The 21,501-nt window shown below is 40.2% G+C and overlaps 3 protein-coding genes across 4 annotated transcripts; 1 reads left to right on the forward strand and 2 right to left on the reverse strand.

Annotated features, from left to right (window-relative positions):
• Positions 1-455: 455 nt before the first annotated feature.
• phc1 (polyhomeotic homolog 1) lies at positions 456-8,125 on the forward strand. Of its 2 annotated transcripts, none has more exons than XM_061717054.1 (14): positions 456-578; positions 2,052-2,173; positions 2,282-2,395; positions 2,481-2,546; positions 2,640-2,783; positions 3,328-3,495; positions 3,638-4,384; positions 4,491-4,623; positions 4,734-4,909; positions 5,718-5,781; positions 5,878-5,965; positions 6,251-6,422; positions 6,942-7,179; positions 7,267-8,125. In XM_061717054.1, the coding sequence occupies exons 2-14, from the start codon at positions 2,057-2,059 to the stop codon at positions 7,416-7,418; spliced, it is 2,379 nt and encodes a 792-aa protein (XP_061573038.1). In that variant the 5' UTR covers positions 456-578; positions 2,052-2,056; the 3' UTR covers positions 7,419-8,125. The 2 variants fall into 2 exon arrangements, with proteins under 2 accessions (XP_061573038.1, XP_061573039.1); XM_061717055.1 differs by having other exon boundaries at positions 2,481-2,534.
• On the reverse strand, positions 7,904-14,571 carry styk1b (serine/threonine/tyrosine kinase 1b). Its single transcript, XM_061717056.1, has 10 exons — positions 14,249-14,571; positions 13,399-13,454; positions 13,027-13,197; positions 11,198-11,542; positions 10,904-11,085; positions 10,711-10,785; positions 9,903-10,111; positions 9,675-9,715; positions 9,105-9,201; positions 7,904-9,019 (listed from the first exon to the last, which is right to left on the reverse strand). The coding sequence occupies exons 2-10, from the start codon at positions 13,451-13,453 to the stop codon at positions 8,827-8,829; spliced, it is 1,368 nt and encodes a 455-aa protein (XP_061573040.1). The 5' UTR covers position 13,454; positions 14,249-14,571; the 3' UTR covers positions 7,904-8,826.
• A 1,118-nt stretch (positions 14,572-15,689) lies between these two features.
• On the reverse strand, positions 15,690-20,111 carry LOC133441052 (glutathione S-transferase kappa 1-like). The gene is made up of 7 exons (XM_061718427.1): positions 19,902-20,111; positions 19,732-19,813; positions 18,462-18,590; positions 17,103-17,248; positions 16,873-16,989; positions 16,693-16,786; positions 15,690-16,362 (listed from the first exon to the last, which is right to left on the reverse strand). Exons 1-7 carry the CDS (start codon positions 19,968-19,970, stop codon positions 16,313-16,315), a joined length of 687 nt encoding a protein of 228 aa, XP_061574411.1. The 5' UTR covers positions 19,971-20,111; the 3' UTR covers positions 15,690-16,312.
• Between the last annotated feature and the right edge of the window lie 1,390 nt (positions 20,112-21,501).

Raw genomic sequence — 21,501 nt, forward strand, 5'->3', positions numbered from 1 at the left:
GTGTCATTTAATAAATACAAATTGGAGCTTAACTCAAAATTAATTTCTAATATATATATGATTTATTAAATACAAATAAGGACATGAGGGTGAATGTGAGCACCAATTAACAAATGAATCACTTCCAACAACCTTGCTGTAAATATGTCACATTGTCTCAGGAAAATAAAAATAAAATGTGACAAGATTGCATTAGAACAGGTATGAAAAACACTTTTTCTTGTCTTGACATCTGTAGCTTCACCACTTCAGATCTGTAATAGATTAAGACTGTGGTCGGATTTCCACTTGGCTTTTCCTTAAATCCTCACAAACTTCTCTCGTTATCTTTCTTTATGTTTGTTTGTTGTTTTTCTTTAATGATGTGGATTAAAAGATGTTGAGAGGAAGAAAAGACCACAGGTCATTTTCTCGTCCAGTTCTGCACAAAGAAGCAGAAAAAGAGAGAGAGGGGGCGGGGCTTCACTGGAGGCAAAAACCATGAAAGGGTCTGTCGTATTTAGCAGTTAAAATCGCCATCGAAATTTACAATTTAACTCCATCTAACCGTGGGAAGGATAGGAACACCCCAAGAGCAGGTAAGCACCCAGTAACAGAAATGTTCTAAAGGCTGACGTGCAACGAGAGGTAAAGATTTGCATTTGATTTGGTTTGTTTGCAGCAGGCAGCTAATGTTGCTAAAGGCTGATTTATGGTTCCGCGTACACCAACGCAGAGCCTACGGCGTAGGGTATGCGTCTTCGCGTTCCTTACGCCGTAGCTCTGCGTCGATTTAAGTTCACAAGCCAGTGAACGCTGCACCCTGAATTGTTTTGTGAATGCAGTTTAGAGGGAATACAAACACTTTTTGATATGCTTCGTTTAATAACAGCACACCTGGTCTTTACTCTATCTTGGATGAAACATTTTGAGTTTGATTTGTCGCAGAGGGGAAAATGGAGCAGTAGAAAGAGTCTGGTAGCCGCAGATGGGCAGCTAGCTTCTCTGGATGTTTTGAACTTTCCTCCATGTTGTTCTTTCTCTCACATCCATGCATCATGTTGACAACACGGCACAAACTCAAAATCTTAACAAGAATAGTTGTCTTATTTCTAGTTAAAATGTCTAATTTTTAGTCCAAAAAAATCTCATTACACTTAAACCAAGACTCATCACTGGATAAACAACAATTTTCACCTGTTTCAAGTAGATTTTCACTTAAAATAAGTAGAGAAAGCTGCCAGTGGAACAAGATTTTTTTTGCTTGTAATGAGAAGACACATCTTTTCCCACTGGCATTTTTCTACTTATTTCAAGTGAAAATGTACTTGAAACAGGTGAAAATTGTCAAATAAGTTCTTTTTCTGGTAAAGACTCTTGTTTTAAGTGTAATGAGATTTTTTTTTACTAAAAATGAGACATTTTTATTTTTATTTAATTTTATTGGTTTATTTGACAGGGACAATGCACATTAATAAACATTACTGTAAATGCCAGTTAGCCAAGAGGCTATTTTTAATCTGTAGTCCCTGGGCAGATGTTACAGAGTCAAAACAGAAATGTAAGATTGAAATTACAATTCATTTATAGGCATGCAGAACCATAATAAAAAGAAAAGAAGAAAAACTAAAATAATGTTAGCGAAAAAATAAAATAAATAATGTTAGCGAGAACATCATTCAGGTCACCTTTGTATTACATTGTCAGGTACTGTTTGAACATGCAACACGGATGCTCATAATGCAAGACATGCAAAACAATAAAAATGAGGGGTATTAAATATGCAAAGCATAAGAAATAAGAAAGAAATAGAAATAAGAAATAAGGAAATATTCTAGAAATTCTTCTTTAGAAATAAGACAAATATTCCTGGTAAGATTTTGAGTTTTTGCAGTGAACTGCTGTGTTAATGTAAATATCACGGTGCTCTGCTCTCTTTTTATTTCCCTGGTGGGTTTTTTCCCACACACTATTTGAAGTTGTGGCGACTGTGGGAGAATAATGCGCCTCTGTTAACAGACTTTGAGGATGTGCTTTTTTTTGTTTGTTTTTATTGTTTTTTTTTTTTTTAGCCAGCATGGATGCAGGAGAAGACCAAAACACAAACAACACAAATGGAAATCCTCAGACGAGTGGGAACTCCCGAGCACCTCAGATCGCCCACATGTCTTTATACGAAAGGCAAGCTGTACAGGTGAGGGTTTGCGATCATGTACCGGTGTCTCAGAGTCTGCATATTGTATGAATAATGGGGCTTTTGCATTGCTTTTGAAGTAATTTTCTTGCATTGTGTGCTTTTCAGGCTCTCCAAGCACTGCAAAGACAGCCTAATGCAGCTCAGTACTTCCAGCAGTTAATGCTGCAGCAGCAGATCAGCAATGCTCAGCAACTGCACAACTTAGCTGCCGTGCAACAGGTAACCAAACTTTATACTAAATATTAAAACTGCAAGAAAGTAAGTCCCCCACCAAACCCACATTTTATTTTACTCTTTAAACCAGGCCACGCTTGCAGCGAGTCGCCAGTCCAGCACTACAAGTAACAGCATGTCTCAGGTGCCGACCACTGTGAGTTTGGATATGAAACAATAGCTGTTGTTTTTTTGTTTTTTTTTTATATGTAGGTTTTATTAGAAATGAATAGTTTTCTGTTTCTCACAGGCCAACCTAAGCACCACGTCTGCAGGAGTAACTATGACCAGCCCTCGTCCACATGGCCCAGCCACATCTGCAACAACAACAGCTCTCAACCAGTCGGTGCTGCTGGGAGGAAATTCTGCAGGGCAGGGACAGATGTATCTTAGGGTGAGTCAATGTAAGAATCCACTGTGTCAGCTTTTAGCTTTTCGGATAAATGCTCACACTTTTGTTTTGAAAAGTTTGTTTTGTTTTATTAAGATCCCCATTAGCTTTTGCAAAGCAGCAGCTATTCTTCCTGGGGTTTTCATATTTTCATGAGTGACAATACAGTGTACACACAATACAAACCAAACAGAAAAAATACTCATTTACAAATATATACAGAAACACAAATATTCACACATACAAAACATATAAACAACAAAACATACAACGCAAGCTCCTACTTTGAATCATCACGAATAATAATGTGAAGAATAATAATCTTTTTCTAAAGTGATTGCCTTTATTGCAGATTTCACACCATATTAATAGATTCATGCATTCTGAGTCTGAAAGCAAGTATTTGTGGAGAAACTGTCATTTTCTGAGGCAGATGGAATAGGTGGAATAAATGTTGGTAACTGGATAAAATCACAAGTTAAATTATCAAAAAAAAATTATCAAAAAAAGAGTCTAAAGTTGACGTCCTCTGCTGCTGTTTTCATAGGTCAACCGCTCTCTCCGGGCTCCGCTTGCTTCCCAGCTCATCTTCATGCCTGGTGGTACGACAGCTACAGTAGCAACTGTTGCCCAGACACAACCACAGCCGCAGCAGCAACAGCAGCAGCATGAAGCCGCTTCCACCGCCGCTAGTTCCCAATCGGACAGTGACCAGGTTTGAGCAACTGCTGCAGTGGTTTTTGTGCAATTTCAGTTATTTAAAATCAGACAGTAAAAGGTTGCAAAGGAAGACTCTTAAAGTTAAATTCAGTGCATTTCTTTTCTTCACTAAGTTACTCCCTTTGTTTATTTCCCAGGTGCAGAACCTAGCGCTACACTGTGCATCCACCCCAAAAGCAGTTGCTGTTAAGTCTGAGTTTCCAGAGAGAAAAGATGGTTCCAGTTTTCCTCTCGCTCAGCAGCAGCAACACGCTTTCCCCCAGACGGCCCAGCAGCATCAAGTGCAGCCGCAACAACAAATGGCCAAAGCCAGCTTTAATCATCAGTCCACCAACAACCCAATGACTGTAAAGACAGGAAACCAGGCGGCCATGACTGTCCCCCCTGCTGCCTCTGTAGCGCCTTCCTCATCCTCTTCCTCCTCTTCTGCACTTCCTCTCTCCCAACTTCTCCTGTCGCCCTCCGCCGCCCCTGTAATCCTGGTGCCTACTTCAAATGTTGCTACCTCCACTCAGGGCTACCCGATAGGTTCAGTGACATCGAAGGGCAACATCAATGCGCAGACTCTGGTGGTGCAGCCTCTTCAGCAAGCCACGTCTAATATAGAGAGAGGTCCCGTTCCAATCCAGCCCAAGACGGCGCAGGGACACCGCTTACCTGTGCAGCTGCCCCCCAGACACCCTCCTCCTATACTTCCAGCTCCATCTAGCAACTGTCAGGTGGGAGGTTACAACCCTCCCCACATCCCTGTCCAGCTGGTGGGAGCCAGACAAGGCCTAGCAGGAACCGCACAAGCCGTGGCCCTGGCCCCAACACGAAGCTGCACAGCGCTGGATGCTCAATCTGGTGGGAGTGTTGGCACAGTCTCCGGCAATACTGTCATGGTAATACCTTCAGCCATAACAATATACTGCTTTTTTTAAAGACCTTTGACAAATATGACTGCATTTGCATCATTAACATATGGGTTTCTCCTCCAAATATTGCCAGACAAAGCCTGCTGTTGGTTCTCTGAAGAGAAAATCTGACTGTAATGCACCGAATGAGATGGCAGAGTCTTCAGATACTGAACCCATGAAAGATTCAGCTCCTCCTCTATCCCCTGCCCCCCCAAAGGACTCGAGTAAGTCAAATCAAACACATTAATTTGCTGATGTCTTTGAAAATAATGTATCTGGTACTTGAAACCTGTAAAAAAAAAATCATTATTTTGTTTGATGCATTTCTCATCAGCTCCTGGCGATACCACCTTCTCATCTCCTCCCACCCTTTCTTTGCCTCTGCCCTTGTCGAGAGTTGGGCTCGGGGACAAAGACAAAGCGCCGGTTCCTCAAGCAGTGGTCAAACCTCAAGTCCTCACTCACCTTATCGAGGGCTTCGTGATCCAGGAGGGAGCCGAGCCCTTCCCTGTAAGTGCATCCTGGCGTGATAATTCACGATTAGTCAAATATTACACTGGATACCAGGGGCCATCCACTTCCTCATGCAGAAAGGCATCTTACCCAGAACACTGTGGTTAGACCTCGTTATTATCCCTGGATGAAGGACCCATGTTTTAATGTGCACGGGTTAGTGTAAATGCAAGACGTGTTATTGCCTCCCTGGAGCCTAAAGTCGGGGAAAGCAAGACGAGTCAGGTGTTATCGAGTGGTACTATGTAACACAGCAGTCCCGCTGTCTGTTTGGTTGGCCTCGCTGACTTCACCAACAGGAGAAGAGCTGGCTGGATGCAGGAGATGGAGTGGGAGGTGGATCCATGCTGCATTCATGTAGCGACTTCCAAATCACATTGCACAAATATCATATGATCAGCAGTCTCGCTCTGCCACTCCTGCTGTTGTGTTCATTGACCGGAATGTTCAGTATGTTAATTACCTGAGTTTCATCTCTTGCACTGTCATCTTAGTAGCCAGTTGCAGATTCAGGTTCCTTAATATGCTGATTTATGATGTATGCGGGATGAGGATGAGGAGCTTGCAGGCATCCTCGTCTTGGCATCAACGAATCCCACCCACCACCTGCCACCCCGCGTCAGTTGTGATTACATTAGTCCTGACCCGCGATGAAGCGCACCCTCAGAGTCGAGTTATTGGCGGGGCCAGATCAACACACCGCCCCGTGTCAGTTAATGTAAAAAGGACGGGGAACACGCTAGATTCGAGTGTTAAAACGCGGCATGTCCGCCTGTGTAAAAGAGGCTTGTGTTTGTTGTGGCAGGTCGCTGGACTCCTCAAGGACAGAGAGTTTGCCCTGGTTGGCCGAACAGAGAACGGCCCTCCACGTAAGTGATATTTTATTGATCTATGTGTTTAGTATGATGCTCCAGAATTGTCTGCTCAGTATTCTGAATGGGTGTTTTTTTTTCTGACTCATGCAGTGTTGAAATGTGAGTACTGCGGATGTCTCGCTCCAGCCAGTCAGTTCAGGGGATCAAAGAGGTTCTGTTCGAATACTTGTGCTAAAAGGTAATGTTTCTTTTTCCATGGAACTTTACACTTCAGGAAAAATGTTTTTGTTTTGTTTTTTTGGCTGTAATAAAAAAATAAAAAATCAACCAAATCCAAGCGGCACACTGTAAAGGAAATGGATAAATGAGGATTTAAAATAATAAATGTCTCTCAGTTATAATAAAAGTGGATTTTTATGCAGGGGATGTATTTTGAAGAGAAAAGATAGAGACACAAATAAAATGTTTAGTTGAGCGATCCTGTGACAAAGAACTGCCTCAGATTGTGCTTTTCAACTCGTAGGTATAACGTAAGCTGCAGCCAGCACTTCAAGAGCAGCAGAGGGAGAAGTGCGGCGGGACAGGCACCACCTGCAACGCCCACGGAGAGCTCGGCGAGGCGCAGGGGCCCGTCTCGCAGGAGCAGTTCTAGCATCACCTATAACAAAATGTCAAACAAGCATCTTTCTGTCAAGGTGAGATCTGTTTCTTCTTAAAGAATGCCGCCAGCAACTATATAGCGTATTTTTGCCGTTTTTAGCTAATCCCATGAAAGTGAAACCTCTCCTCTGGTTGCTGGATCTCTTCAGTACGCTGGAAACAGGAAATGTAGTTTATTGTAATCCGACACACGCATTCCTGATGCTGTAAACACTCATCACAGCACCATGTGTCGGATATTCCGCTGCAAATGCATCACTGTTTTATGCTTCAAGCAGCTTCCACCAGGGTTTTCAACACGTTGTGAATGTTTGGACTGGAAAATGGATGCATTCTCTCAAGCAGATTAATTAAGGCATTAACATTAAGTATGTCATTTCTGAAAAGAGCCTTTGTGACATCTATACTCAACAGTTTGGTGAAAGTCATATACTCTCAGAAAAAAACTGTCCTAATTGGATATAAAAATCAAGCTCGTCATGAATGCATTTTGTGTGTTGCTTAGTTTGAGGTCTTAGATGGAGTAATTTACTTTTGTTTGTGTCGGGGGCTAGTGTCACTCCGAGTCCAGTCGCTCAGAAGATGTTTCCAGCGACGGGGAAGAGGAGGAGGATGATTCTCCATCGCTGTCCCCCGGCTCCTCCCGCTCCTGCTCCAGAGCAGACCTCAGCGCTCCTCAGTCCGACAGCTCAGCGCCAGGAAGCCTGCCACTAGATGGTGCTGGCTTCCTATCTGCAACTCCTTCGCAGTGGAGCGTGGAGGAAGTCTGCAGGTTTATCTCTTCTCTTCAAGGTTAGTGCGAAGGCCTTGAATCACACTTCATATTGGAACCCGTTCTTGCATGATGATTGTACCTACTCGTCTCTCTGTTGTGTTTAGGCTGCGAGGAGCTGGCTGCCCACTTTCTGTCACAGGAAATAGACGGGCAGGCTCTGCTGCTTTTGCGCGAGGACCATCTCATCTCCACCATGAATATTAAGCTGGGTCCCGCTCTAAAGATCTGTGCTTCCATCAACAGCCTACGCGAGTGACCGCCGTTTTCTCGCTTTAATTTCTCCGTGGAATCAACAGTTGGACTGAGATTCAGATGCTTTTGTTTTGTTTTTAACAAACAGCGTCTCATCAATCCTATGAACACATGAGGGATGGACATGTACTGTTATGTCAGGCAGTCGGTGCCGCAGACTGAAGTATCCATATCAGTATTTGTTGTTTTGTTTTTTCCTCTGTTACTGTGATTAGTTTTTTCTTTGGTATGTAGTCTATACCCTTGAGAACGTGCAACACTGCCAGACTCCTGGGTCTTCTGGCTCAAATACTTCCCTCGATGGACACAAAAAATAATAACGTTGCCTTCTGGCTGTATTTCAAAAGGTGCTTTAACTTTAGTGATGTGACTTCATCAATAGTGAATTACATTTATATTTTTAGCCGTTTTGTATTGTACTTTTGTAATAGTTTTCCAACCCAGGCTCCACATCAAGTACATGACACTCAGAATGACACTCAGAAAGCCTGATATTTTTTTTATTAGTTATTTTTAAACAGTTAAAACTTTAGTTTTGTATCTTTTCTATTTTATAGTACAGAATTATTTTTTCATGGGACACTTTGAGTAGCTTTAATCAACTGAACTACCTGAGAAGTGGCCTTCCTCATGGTTTACTTTCTCAAGGGCTGGAAGGAAGTACTCCTTACATGTATGCAGTACTGTCAATGAAAAGTACTTTTTACTGGACTCGCGTGTTTATTTCTCAGGACATCAAGTTGAAAGTAAAAAAAAAAAAAAAAGTTCTTCAGCTTTGGCTTTTTTTTTTGTTTTTGTTTTTTTAAATTCCGATTCGAGTTAATGTAAACAATTTGAGCTAATGTTCTGCTCACAGACATCCATCTGAACTGACCTTCCAGAGTAAACACGTTTCATGCTGATATAACAGCCTTAATGACTTAAAAGGTAACTTTGACTTCAAGAACTCTGCCTGATATTGCGTTATTTAAAAAAAGAAAACCAAATATTCATAGATAAACAGTATTTCACATCAGTTTACATACTTTGGCCTTTTGAAAGAAGATTTGCAAAGCATCATGCAAGGACAGCATCAGTCACAGATTTAGGCTGCGGCAGCTGTTCTCTGTTCAGGTTTGCATTATCTTGGTGTGTTGCAAAAAGATAACTACTTCTGCTTACTCAAAGCCTCGGTAATGCTCAAAGAAAGAGATGCCTGAATGTAAATATTACTGGGTTCCCAAGATTTAGTAACAGAACTGTATCCCCACCTGCTGCATAAATGTAAAGGGGAATAATTTACAAATGGAAACATTTCAATCCCGAAAGTGCTTTGGATCCATACTGCACCTGGAATCAGTTTGTAAAAATGAACCATTGAGGATCCAGAAGCTAGTGCAATTGTTTGTGGTTGTTTTTCTTCCAGGGAATTATCAAAAAACAGTGTAATTGCTGGTTTCTCCGTATCCTGCCTCCTGCAGGTACTGCTCAATGTTGATTTTCCCAGATGCCTTGAGAACTTTGTCAGGGGCGCTCTTCTCTCCCGAAACGAGTTTTCGACTCAGCTCAGCCAGGGAGGGCCGGTCTTGGTCCTTCCACTGACAGCAAGCTTTAATGAGGGCATTTCTGAGAAGGAGAGAGAAAATTAGTTTTTGACAAAGTCAATAATCACTGAGTTTGGTGTTGTGTGCAGCATGCAGCGCACACGTACAGTGCGTTGGAGCAGTTGGGATGTTTTTTCAGGCTTTTTCCTCTTTGATGAAACTGCAGGAGTTCATTAACTGGAATCTCTGCAAATGGAGCGTCACCTGCAGAGAAAAAAAAACACAAAAACTGATGGATGTCACCGTGTGGAGAAAAGTGTGGCTGATGTGAACAAAGTCCTCCGAATATTTTATTGTTATAATCTTACTATACATTATGCCTATAGGGTATTTCTATGATGAAGTTTAAAGGAACTTAAAATAATTAAATTGGGAAAAATGAACGATCAAAATACATTGAAGTATTTTCAACTTCAAAGCTATATTGTCAAGATGTGAAAAATCAGTTTTTTCTTCATGCACACACATAAAACAAGACAACACTACACAACGTTTTAACTTGATTACTAGAATGTGAAAAATTGGCTTGATAAGATGTATCCTTTTACAAGTTAAATTAGTGAAACATTTAAATAATCCTTAGGGGTTTGTGGACATTCATTGTAAAAGCAACCTAATCAACTGGAAAATTAGCCATATATGAGGTTTAGAGAATCAAGCGTTGGAGTTGAACTTACCCAAAGATGCCATTTCATACAGTAAGATCCCAAAGGACCAGCTGGAAAGAGGCACAGAGAGACAGTTGAGTCAGTTGATGCTTTTTATAATAAATTTACAAACATTCAAGCTGTAAAACGAAGCAAATGCATTTATTTTAAGTTTCAGCTGGCTCCTGTATCCAAGGCTGTAAATAAACTAAAAAAGCAAGCACGGTTTGAGCATTAATGCAGGAATTAAAAGCTCACATGTCGCTGCTCTGACTGGCGGGCCTCTTGACCAGCAGCTCTGGTGCCTGCCACTTCTTCATGCTGGGATTGTCCTTCTGAGTAGCTCCCGTGTTCTTCCGGGTGTAAACTCCATGCAGGCCCCAGAGCTTGGCTGTGAACTCCTTACTGACCAGCACGCTGCGGGCCCGAATGTTTCCATGGAGGACGTCTTTCTTGTGAAGGAACTCCTGATCATACAGCAAGATGACGATTTCAGGATTACAGACAAGTCGGTCCAGTTAAGTACACTCTGTGTAAAAAGATTTCCCGAGACAATTTTTCTGATATATTTTCTCATTGAGTTATTTGGGATTTGGACTTGTACAGTATACAGGACTGCCTCAGAAAATTAGAATATTGTGATAAAGTTCTTTATTTTCTGTAATGCAATTAAAAAAAACAAAAATGTCATACATTCTGGATTCATTACAAATCACCTGAAATATTGCAAGCCTTTTATTATTTTAATATTGCTGATTATGGCTTACAGTTTAAGTTTAAGATTCCCAGAATATTCTATTTTTTTAAGCTGTAAGCCATGATCAGCAATATTAAAATAATAAAAGGCTTGCAATATTTCACTTGATTTGTAATGAATCCAGAATGTATGACATTTTTGTTTTTGTAATTGCATTACAGAAAATCACAATATTCAAATTTTCTGAGACAGTCCTGTACATTTGTTATGTAAATTCTTTTTTTTTCTTTTTTAAGGTTTTTTCCTCTGGTAAGAAAGTCAAATATGTGCTGTAGAGATAGAGATAAAAACAGTTGTTATGATACAAACCAATGCAGAAGCTACTTGGTTGGCCATGGTGAATATTCGTCTTTCCGTCATTTCACATGGAGAATCCACGCGGTCCTGAAAAAACAAGCACAAAACAGAGCTCTTCCTAAGGAGATGCATTTGGAAGGTGATTGCTTTTTTTCTACCTTTCTTTAATTCGTAGAAGAACCAGCGCTTTATAAACACCCTCTACCTGTCTGCATTGCCACAAGAAGCTGAGCAGGTCTCTGTTTTCCAGTTCCTCCACTACTGTGACCAGCGGCGCTCTGAGTGAGACCACACCGAGGAGTTCTGGCAGGAACGGATGAGGTCCAAGCTGGGTCAGGAAAGATGCAAAGCCCAGAAAGTTGTGTCTCTCTGTGGCATCAGCTGAGTCTGAGGAGGATGAGGAAATTAAAAAAAAAAAAAAAAAAAAGATGAGCCCAGCCAAACAAATTCAACATGAATGATCTAAAAAGAAAAACACACATTTCTGTTTGGATCTCACCATTTAGCACCCGCAGTACCACATTCCTGTTTTCCATGCGAGCCCGGCAGAGCGACAGAGATGTGTCAGAGCGCAGGGAGAAGGTACCGGTCAGAGGGCTGACCAGGTTGAAGGACTCTGGCAGCCGCTGGCGGGGGAGCTCTCTGGGCTGGACAACAGGAGTGAAACTGGGCACGTAGGGCTGCGGTGGGGGGCTGGTTGGGGGGCTGGATTTGAGCGCAGGATTGCTCACGCCAGTAGAGATGGTTTTGGTGATGTAGTTTCTCGGGGGCTGGAAGGTGGAGTAGGTGTTGGGCATATCTAAGGCGATGCTTTCATGCTCCAAGACATTGATACCTGGGGGAGCTGCAAACAGCCAGATAAGAGTAGTGTTCAACAGGGAAAAACTGCTTAAATGAAAAGATGAAAAAAAAAAAAAAAAACTTCAAACCAGTGGTTGAGAAAAAGATTTTTTTTCTCCCTCCCTTTAAACATAATATTTTGATTTGTATAAATTCTCAGCAAAACATTTCCAAGACACTTTGTTAGGTGGAAGGGGGACCTATTTCTCACAAAACTGAGACACGGGGTAAAATGCATGTGGATATGTTTCCTGCAGAGCTCTGCTGTTGAAATACATCCACAGTGTGGTTTTATTTAAACATTTCTGTGTTATATTCCCTTACATTTTATAGTGTACAAACATTTGATGGGCATTTAATGGTGAAAAATAAAAGATCATTAAACTTCAACCCCAAGTCTTTTAATCTTGAATGTATATAGGAAGGATAATGCCTTATTACAAACATAAAAAGAGTGCAGGTAAGGCCATTTAATGTGACCATACTGAATAAGGGTGTGGAATCTGTCAAAAACTGACTTCTGAAAGGACAAACTATCAAAATGTCTATGTTAATGTACCTTGTTGCCATCATTACCCCAGGTTGGTAACAGGGGGTGTAAAAATCAGCTTGTCTCATCATTACAATGTGTTTTATGCCATTCATAATAAACTATTATGCACATGGACACGTTTGGTAGTATCCTCTCAGTAAATAAAAGAAAAAAGAAAGCAAAACCTAGCCTAGAAGTTACGGCCAGCACATTTATATTTGGTTTGCAGGTAAGTCCAGCTACAATCGTTGAAACTCATTAAATTTGCCCAAAGGCCACGGGAGCCAATCAAACCAGGGGAAATTAAACGGTACCTCTAGAAAAGACCAAAAATATTTGTTACTCATGTTAAACTGAAGCGTGTGTAATTAGCATCACAAATGTCTTCAATATTGACCAAGTCACTGAGTCAGTCTGCCTATTTTAATGGGTGAAAAGATGTCACTCTGCTGTTTGGTACCATGTTGTCTGAGGAGATCAGAGAGGAAATTCTAGACAAGCACCATTAAGGTAAAGGCTATAAGAACATTGTCTAACAGTTTGATGTTCCTGTGACAACAGCTATAAATATCCAGTCATTTGAGGTCCACATGACTGTAACCATCCTCCCTGTATGTGGCTGGAAGAGCAACCAGGCCAGAACAACTTCCACAGATTAGAGGTGAACTCCAAGGTCAAGGTACATCAGTGTCAGATCGCACCATCTGTCACTGCTTGATCATGAAAAAGCCAAACTGCAATCTTTCAAAATACAAATTGACAAGACAGAATGTTTCTGGGATAAGGTCCTCTGGACAGATGAAACAAAAGTGACGGGTTTGTTCATTTTTGTTTTTCGGAAACCATTACCTAAAGACAACTTCAAACTGAATATCAAGTTAGTTTTAAAATGATTTTGTGGTTTGAAAAACCTGTTTTGAAACCCAGACCAAGCGCGTGAGGCTCCAGGAACTTACCATCGATGCCGTGCAGCACTCTCCTGGGAGTGGATTTTGAGGTATGTGGGCGGATTCGATCAACCCTCTCTGGGCAGTAGCGCAGCAGCAGAATGAAGACCAGTGTGACCAAGAAGCTGGCCAGCAGGAAGATGGGCACCACGATCACCTCCTGCTCATACACACGGATCTCTGCAGACAGGAGCCGACGTGAGGCCACGTTGGTGGCCTCACAGCAACACTGAGATACAGTACTGTTTGTACAGTATGTGCTGGCATGTTTGCTCAGATGACAGTCAGACTGATACTAAATAAAGCATCTTCATAATGCGTCTTGTAGGCCTACATTCTGGAAAAGATTTGGAGAAGATGAAACTTTCTGATAAACTTTACCACAGATGGTGTCTCCATGCTTGCAGCCGTGCTCTGCGTCTGATACTGAAGACATCCTGTCAAATGTAAAGAAGGGGGAAGAGATTATAAGAAATATTACTAATGTTCATTACTTGGGCACTTTCTGACAGACAGACTCTACAAAAAAGTATTCTTTGTTGTGGATAAACAAAAGCAATAGCTGTAGAAGAAGCAACAGCAGCTTTCCTGACAGAAAGTATCTGGAGCCGAGTCCGTAATAGTAACACGACTCATACAGGTGACCATTAAGGGAGGGAGTCTGCACAAATGTGTAACTGAGACGAGGAACTTAAGATGTCCTGCCACTGTCTGTGAGGTATGTCTTTTTCTTTCTTTCTGTTATGCAGTTTATCAGAACTTTTGATCCAACTGGAAAAATGTTATTGGTCAATTTTTACATTAGGTCACCTAATGCAATGTTAGCTGGTTTAAATGGCAGAAAGTGGGGAAAGGTCTAATTGAAACATGTGTATGCTCTGATATTCACTGCTGATTTAGATGCTTTTGTAAAAGAAAAAGAAAAGATCCTAGAGACACACACAGGGAAACTCTTCCCCCACATCCTTTTACGTCACATCCAAGATCTCTAAACCTGTTCATCTGCATTGTTTGAAAAAAAACAACAAACATTAAAGCTTACGCTGCACTCTACACCCAGTGGGGAAACATGTATGGTACAAACTTTCACTGAAAATGTAATGAAAATGAACAAAAGGTTGCAAGCTTTTACAAAATTATCGTAACCTAAATAATTCAGTCTTCACAGTCTTTCATAAAGCAGAAGCAGTGACAGTGTAACATAAGAGAGGTGAAGTGTAGAAAATCTCACCTCAAATCCTTCAATGAATTCTTGTCACTCAAAGAAAATAAATAAGAAGTTAGGTCCTGTTATTGCAGGGTCCTGCTTCCATCCTTCACACAGTTAGACACCTTCCTCTCCTGAGCTCAGCTGACTACAGCTTCACTGTTCCGATCCTCACCGTCTTGTTTTTCTCAGGTGATCTCTCCGGCTCAGGGGATCAATTTGCTGCTCTCTGTTTGTCTAGTTTCCACCTCCTGTGCTTTCTTAACTCCGCCCTCCTCATCTGAACCACATCCTTCTCACCTATTTCCCCCTTCCTTCTTCCTCCTTACTGTCTCTCCCCTAGTTTAAATGGTGGGTCTTCACTGATATTAGATACATAGTATCCACAGTCTTCCTCTGTAGATGCTGCTCTACCACATTCTCTCATTTACATCTCCATTGAAGCTCATGTGTGTCAGGAGCCGCTTGCCCTGCCTCTCCTCTTTGTTAAAAGGAAACTGGTCCAGCCGCTCCCTGTCACTTTACAGCGTCCAGCCTTTGTTAAACGTGCTTGGTTGTCTTTGACATGGAACTTGCACAACAAGCTTTATCATCTCAAGGGTTATTTAGACATCAATAATAAACTGCAATTCTTTCCAGGTGCACATACTACACATCATTCATAATTTCCTCCACAACCACCCCCAGAGGATGGACAAAACTGGAAACAGGTCAGTGACATAGTTCATTATAAAAAAAAAGTGCATCTTAGAGAGGCAGAGCCACTCGAAAGCAAACATGGACTGAGGTGCATCACTCGGTCAAAGACCGCATGCACACTGGGAAACTATTTCACAATAAATTATTAAGAATTTGAATATCTCACAAATACACACATGTATGTATGTATGCATGTATGTATATTTTTTATGTATGTATATAATATATATTTTTTTCCATGTTATATTTTCCATGTTTAGCTGTGCTCACACCTCATCTGACTTGACAAATCCTTTGGCCACTCCTTGAAGTTGTGTACATAAGCACAATAAAATGACCAAGAACAGAAATCCCCTCGTGTTTGCACAATACTGCAGTTGACTGAGCCAACGAGTCCAGAGCTCACGCCTGAAGCTGTCCCAGGTAGCACACCTGTAGCTGGGTGATATTCACTTTCTGCTTTTGCAGCATTACTGAGGCTGTTGACAGTCAGCCACGCGTGACAGTCACACATTAGAATAAACAAATCTGCCCTGCCCACTTGTTAAACAGATTTTAGCCAGCACATCTCACAATCATGAAGGATGCTAAGAATTCATTATCCCAAAAAATGATCACAAAAGCTAGATTTTAAAGCTCAAACACAGCTGCTTGTTTACCCAAAGATCAAAAACGCTTTACATCTCAACAGAATCCACTGCTTTTTTCACTTTAATGTGTAATGTTGGGTAATTGCTCCATAATAAATAATTGACAGACTCTAATGTTCTTACCATCATTTGTTTTATTGGGATTTACTTGGAAGACTTTTAATGGTGCTTTACATCATTTTTAGGTATGAAACAGAAGATTATCAAAGGTTTCCAAACTTTCAGACACTTTATTACACTGATCTATGAAAAAATACAATTGAAGAGAATGTATTAGTATATTAGCTGTAAAACACAGATGTTACATAACACTTTTGTGTTTCAACATAAACGCCTGCACTAAATGCCTGAATGTTTTCCAACCAGTATTTAGAGAAGGTTTTCTAGGCCACAATCATAAACCATCTGCATGACATCTTGACCAAAAAAAAGCTACAAAAATGACATTGTTTTTTCGTATATTATAAGGCAAAGATCATCTTACGTCAGAAAATTGTCAGCACTTAATTTATAAAACACTATAAATATGTAACTATTGTACTGTGGTGGTATTTAGCCCTACAATGGTAATGTATAATAATCATGAGTTACTGAGCTTTTCCAGAGATGGCCAGCTTGTTTTTCAGAAGGCACGGCTGAGAAAACAGGAATTCTGGAAACTTACGGAAAAAAAGCAAGAACGAAATGGCAATATTCGCATCTGGGAGCAAATCAGCAGCACACGAAGACTGTTGTCACCTCACAGCTTAGCAGGAGAACTATCAGGTCTAGGTCCGAGCCATTTCTCTCCTGAAACAGAGGAGGGGGTAAGCGAGTGGGGTTGAATAATCTACACGATGACATCATGAACTGTGCAAAGGTCACAGAATCAAGAGAGAAATGCTTGAGTGAGTACAACTAGTAATGTTTGAGTAAAACACTAAAACAACTTCATACTGCAACAAAACAAACAAAAAAAAATAAACAATTCATCATCTAGTAAAAAGATAGATGCCTTCATATCCAAAAATATTATTTAAATTTTAAAAGACAGATTGCAAAAGACAAGAGTTAAGACCACATAAAAGCTAAAGCTTTTATAAAGCGCTGACCCGGCTTGGTTCGGTAAATATTTCTTACCAATGCAGTGGGCCATGAGCTCAAATCTGTCTGATCCAAAGAACATCTTTGGCTTTCCATCAATATGGCACACCATCATGGGGAAGCCAAAAGCCTGGGAAAGAGTCAGAGGGAGAGATTTCGTTCACAACACAGTAAAGTCTTTTCTGAATCCACCAGGAGAGCTGAAACACAACTGACCCCATGACCGAGTGCTTCCTGTGTTGCATTTTTAAGCTCGTCTTTAATGTCCTTTGAGGTGTGCAGCTTTAACGCTTCCTTGATGTCACTGTCAGGCAATCCTGCTTTTGCTGCTGCCTGTAAAAGAAAAAATAAGAAAAAAAGAAAAAAGTATATAGTTGTGGGAAGAAGAAACAATGACACTTAATCTTCTTTTACATGCAATTGGAGCTTAAAGAAAATGTTGCTACCTCAATAAGTGACGCAGGTTCAGTGATGTCTTTGTCCTCGCTCCAGATCCGTCTCCATAGCTCGCGGGAAACTTGCTCCACCAGCTTATCGTCACCTTTCTCCCCCCGTTGCACTGCAGTCACAAATCTCATTGCTGACAAAGACCCTGAGAAGAGAAACAGAGGATGACTTTAAAGAAAAAACTGCACCCAGGCTGTCCGGAGTGAGACTGGATTTCCAGAGCTGGGCTGCACTGGAACACCATTTACTGCTGGCCTTAAACCCTCACTGATCCAGATTTTTATGATGGATACAGATCAAATGATGAATGTACATGTAACTCAGCTGCTAGTTTATCATCCTTCAGCTCTTTGTTTTGGTTTAGTTATCTCTGATCAACCTGAAATTTCAGTTAAAAATGAATACATAATAAAGTGCTGCTGTTAGTAGGAAAGAGCTTTTTAAAATGACTGCAGTGGCAACGCTGTGACGCCGTGCCTGAGTGAGATTCCTGTCCACTCATTTCACACTAAACCCCTTATTCAGCATCTTTCTTTTTTTTTTTTTTTTTTTTTAAGAGTACATACTGAGATAGAGAAAAATTGCCAGTTTTTACTTTATAATAAAAATCAACATTACCTCAGTTTTATCTATAGCCATAAAATCATAAATACTATTTTAATAATCCTCTACTTATAATTTGTGGGCTGTCTAAAATCTTCTCCAGTGTTCACAGCTTTGAATATCTTCACCACACCCATTCCAGTGTATGTGTGCACGAGGTTGTGTTTATTCATTAAGACTGTTAAACATGCTGGGACCAGCGGCCCTCGACGGGGCCAAAGCTCAGTCCTAATGAGGCACAATGTCAGTTCTGGGGTCCCGGTTAAGGGTTTGAGATGATGTGTGACCTGACACTATAAATGCTGGGGTTAAGACTGTGTTGATGATGGTCCTCATGTCAGTCTGATGACTGAAACAGTTTCGAGTAGAGTGTCAAAGGCCAGGCATGGGTGTTTGAGTGCCACTAAAGGTTTTAATCACTATGTGGGAGAGAAGGTGAAACTGGACTGCTAATGAAGCAGACCGAAGCCTCAGGTGGAGCTTTTCTTCAAGAATTGATGATTCAAGTCACATGTGAGGTTCAACAAAAGGAGGGTTTAAGGTTGAAGAGAGGGTCAAGTGGTTACATGCTCAGGTTTGGGTGAGGCTGCATAAAATGCAGTGTTGTATTAAGGATGGCAGTTTGAACCTGTGTGTATGTGTGTGTTAACATCCCTTCAGTAAGGTGTGAAGAGAAAATCTTCTTATACTTTTGTTTGGTGCACTAACAATAAAACATTCTGATTGCTGAACTGATGGTGCTTATAAGTATGTACCTTTTCTGAACATGGCCTCAAAGGGGTCTGACGGTGCCTTCAAAGGGACATCAAAGTAGTTTGCCAGGCGCTTCAGATCCTCACTCATGTACATCATTTTATTAGGAACCAAACCAGGAGGCTTGTTTTCTGTAACAAAAGATATACTTTATGCCAGGCAAGATTTGCAATACATATTACTGCAACAATTCAAAAACAGAGCAATTCAATGCGCTTCACAAGAAGAATTATACACTAAAATAAAAGTATAAACAAGAAGACATTTACTTGCATAAAATTAACAGGCAAAACACATGGCCTGAAACAATAACAACTACAGTGGCGTATGAGTTATTAAAAGTAAATTAAATGCAGTGATAAAGAAGGGAGTCTGTATAAGACCTGCATTTCTCTGAATTTATTCCACGTACATGGTGCATAAAAACGGAATTAAACTTATTCATGCATAAAGCAAATCTGTACAGAATGACAACAACAGTCTCAGAGTGGATATTATCCACTTGTATGGCTTCACTAACAACTAAAACTGCATCATTCTGTCATTTAAATTTTTAACGTAGACCAGCAAATAGCCTGTTACAGAAGTTAATTACAAAAAATGAAAAAGAAAAAAAAAGGTCATGGGTCGGATGCTGTAAATCGCCTGGTGACATTAGTCAATGTCTGAGTTCATGATAACAGAGAGATTTATGGCTTGTTTTCTTGATTTAGCACTGAGTTTTTAATCTTTCTTCTAAGGCTTGCCAGACATTTTGATTTGATTTGATTTATTGTATTTTTGTACATGTAAAAAACAACACTTCAAGAAGTTTAAGAAAACAAAACAAAGAATGTCATCCTTTAACACTTGATATCTTAATTTACATGTGCAAAAAAGGAGTAGGAAAAGTGTAAACTTATTTAATCCTACCCCCATTCACTAATCATTGAACTCGTATTTATAAATACTCACACACTGTACTCACACTGCTAAATAACAGTATTATTATTATTATTATTATTTTTATTATTATATACTGTAATTATACTCACACACATACTTATACATACATACACATAGTTGAATATTTCTATATATATATATATTTGTACACACATGCCCATATAAATATTTATATAAATATACTTATTTACACTATACTGTCTCTATTAACTGCATCTGCTCTACATCTATACATTTCTCTCTGACATGTCCATTGTCCACACTGATATGTGCATGAATGCCTCCCTGCAGAAAGGTTGACAGGTGTGTTCATGTTTACTCACTGACCTGATCCTTGCATGACACCACCCAGAAAAGCTGGACGCAGCTTCAAGTCTATGTTCCACACGTTTCTGTAGCGACACATCACCTGCAGCAGAAAAAGAAAGACAGACTTTTGTAAAAGGTTTATAATGCACCGAAGCCGTCAATAGAAATCAATCGATAAACACACAAACCTCAAAGCCGAGCCAGGAGTAAGGTGACACCACATCGTAAAACAACTCCACCACTTTTTTGGACGACATCTTTAAGTCTGCTGCAGGTTTACTGACTATTTCCTTTGAATAGTTGTATAGGTTTAAATGAACTTGAACGAACTGAAGGGCAGTTCAGTTCAGAGTCTGCCTTAGTTCAACCTGAGCGACGCTCAGTGTGTCAAAGTTGAGTGTAGCCTGATTTATGGTCCGCGTTAAAACGACGGCGAAGGGTACGCGGCGACGCACAAGGTACGGTGTGCGTCGCCGCGTGCCCTACGCCGTAGGCTCTGCGTTGGTGTAACGCGGAACCATAAATCAGCCTTATGAGACCAGGAGCGACATAACGCGATGTTTGTAGTTTACTCCAATTAAAAAACGTTAGAATTAACTACAGTTTCTTACTGACGCTAACTTGACCCGTGGCATTGAAATAAATACATTTTCATTTTCAAATAAATCCCGAAAATACTCGACCATATGACTACATCAAAAGAAAAAACTACAAATCGTCGGCCACATGTGTTTTGCTTGTACTTCCTTGGTTGCTGTAGTTTCGGATCAGTACCGCCACCTAGTGGATTGGAGTTTTCATTTTCTCCTATGGTGTTCAAAGTAGATAAAGCAAACATCCAGTTGTGCAATCCAGTTATTCTTGGCTTGATTATTCATATACTGAACCGGGCGAGCGACCAGTGGCACCAAATCAAATTACTAACTGTATATGTGTCATATTTTGTTATTTTCTCTATATATTTCCTGGAATAGGAGCAAACGGGTACAACAGTAACCAAAGATATAATAAAATACATGATAATAATAATAATAATAATAATAATAATAATAATAATAATAATAATAATAATAATAATAATAATAATAATAATAATAATAATAATAATAATAATAAAATAAAAATAATTTCGTTTGAGTGAGTGTGCTGTTCCCTACCTTCACATTGTTTATAGTGTGTACATATATATACTTATGTTTCCTTGTTTACATTGTCTTTGCATGTGTGCACTTTGACGGAGCTGCTGCCTAATTTCACTGTACCTGTACAATGATAATATAGGCTTTCTATTCTATTCTATTCTATAAGCTCATTCAGTAGGCCTGTTTGATTGTTTAGTCATATGCTGTAATAGTTTTGCATGTAGTCCTCAGACAGGCCATATATGATGGAAATGATGACAGTTAACATGTGGTGTTACATTGGCATGTGAGTTACATTCTTATTGGAGCATCAGTGTAGTATGGCATTTGTAGACTCATGTCTATCTGTGGTGTTACTCTAAGTTGGTTGCTTGTCTTACATTTATTTGTAGTATGAGTGCTGAGCAAGTACTTCAGCAATACGTTCATGTAAATCTATGGTCTTTATAACCATAGTAAATTTCCCTTTTTTACCGTAAAATGTGGGAAGAGGGGGCACTTCAAGTGTGGTCACCCTGGGGCCCCACACTGAGTTAATCCGGGTCTGCAGTTATTACAGTATGTAAAAGATTTAAAATGCAGTATCTTGATTAAAATGTATATGTTTTTCTCTATAGTGCCCAGTTATTATGAAGTATGATGTAGA

Source organism: Cololabis saira, chromosome 3 (genome assembly GCF_033807715.1).
Source record: "Cololabis saira isolate AMF1-May2022 chromosome 3, fColSai1.1, whole genome shotgun sequence".
In the NCBI taxonomy this organism is placed as follows: Eukaryota; Metazoa; Chordata; class Actinopteri; order Beloniformes; family Belonidae; genus Cololabis; species Cololabis saira.

Excerpts from the sequence above, each read along its gene's own strand:
- phc1 (XM_061717054.1), top strand. The coding sequence starts at position 2,057 with ATGGATGCAGGAGAAGACCAAAACACAAACAACACAAATGGAAATCCT. Across the intron at positions 2,174-2,281 it reads ACGAAAGGCAAGCTGTACAG|GCTCTCCAAGCACTGCAAAG; the intron begins GTGAGGGTTTGC and ends TGTGCTTTTCAG. Across the intron at positions 4,624-4,733 it reads TGCCCCCCCAAAGGACTCGA|CTCCTGGCGATACCACCTTC; the intron begins GTAAGTCAAATC and ends ATTTCTCATCAG.
- styk1b (XM_061717056.1), bottom strand. The coding sequence starts at position 13,453 with ATGTCTTCAGTATCAGACGCAGAGCACGGCTGCAAGCATGGAGACACC. Across the intron at positions 9,202-9,674 it reads GTATGAAATGGCATCTTTGG|GTGACGCTCCATTTGCAGAG; the intron begins GTAAGTTCAACT and ends TTTTCTCTGCAG. Across the intron at positions 9,020-9,104 it reads CCCAACTGCTCCAACGCACT|AAATGCCCTCATTAAAGCTT; the intron begins GTACGTGTGCGC and ends TCTCCTTCTCAG.
- LOC133441052 (XM_061718427.1), bottom strand. The coding sequence starts at position 19,970 with ATGTCGTCCAAAAAAGTGGTGGAGTTGTTTTACGATGTGGTGTCACCT. Across the intron at positions 19,814-19,901 it reads ACTCCTGGCTCGGCTTTGAG|GTGATGTGTCGCTACAGAAA; the intron begins GTTTGTGTGTTT and ends TTTCTGCTGCAG. Across the intron at positions 16,363-16,692 it reads GCTCATGGCCCACTGCATTG|GAGAGAAATGGCTCGGACCT; the intron begins GTAAGAAATATT and ends CCTCTGTTTCAG.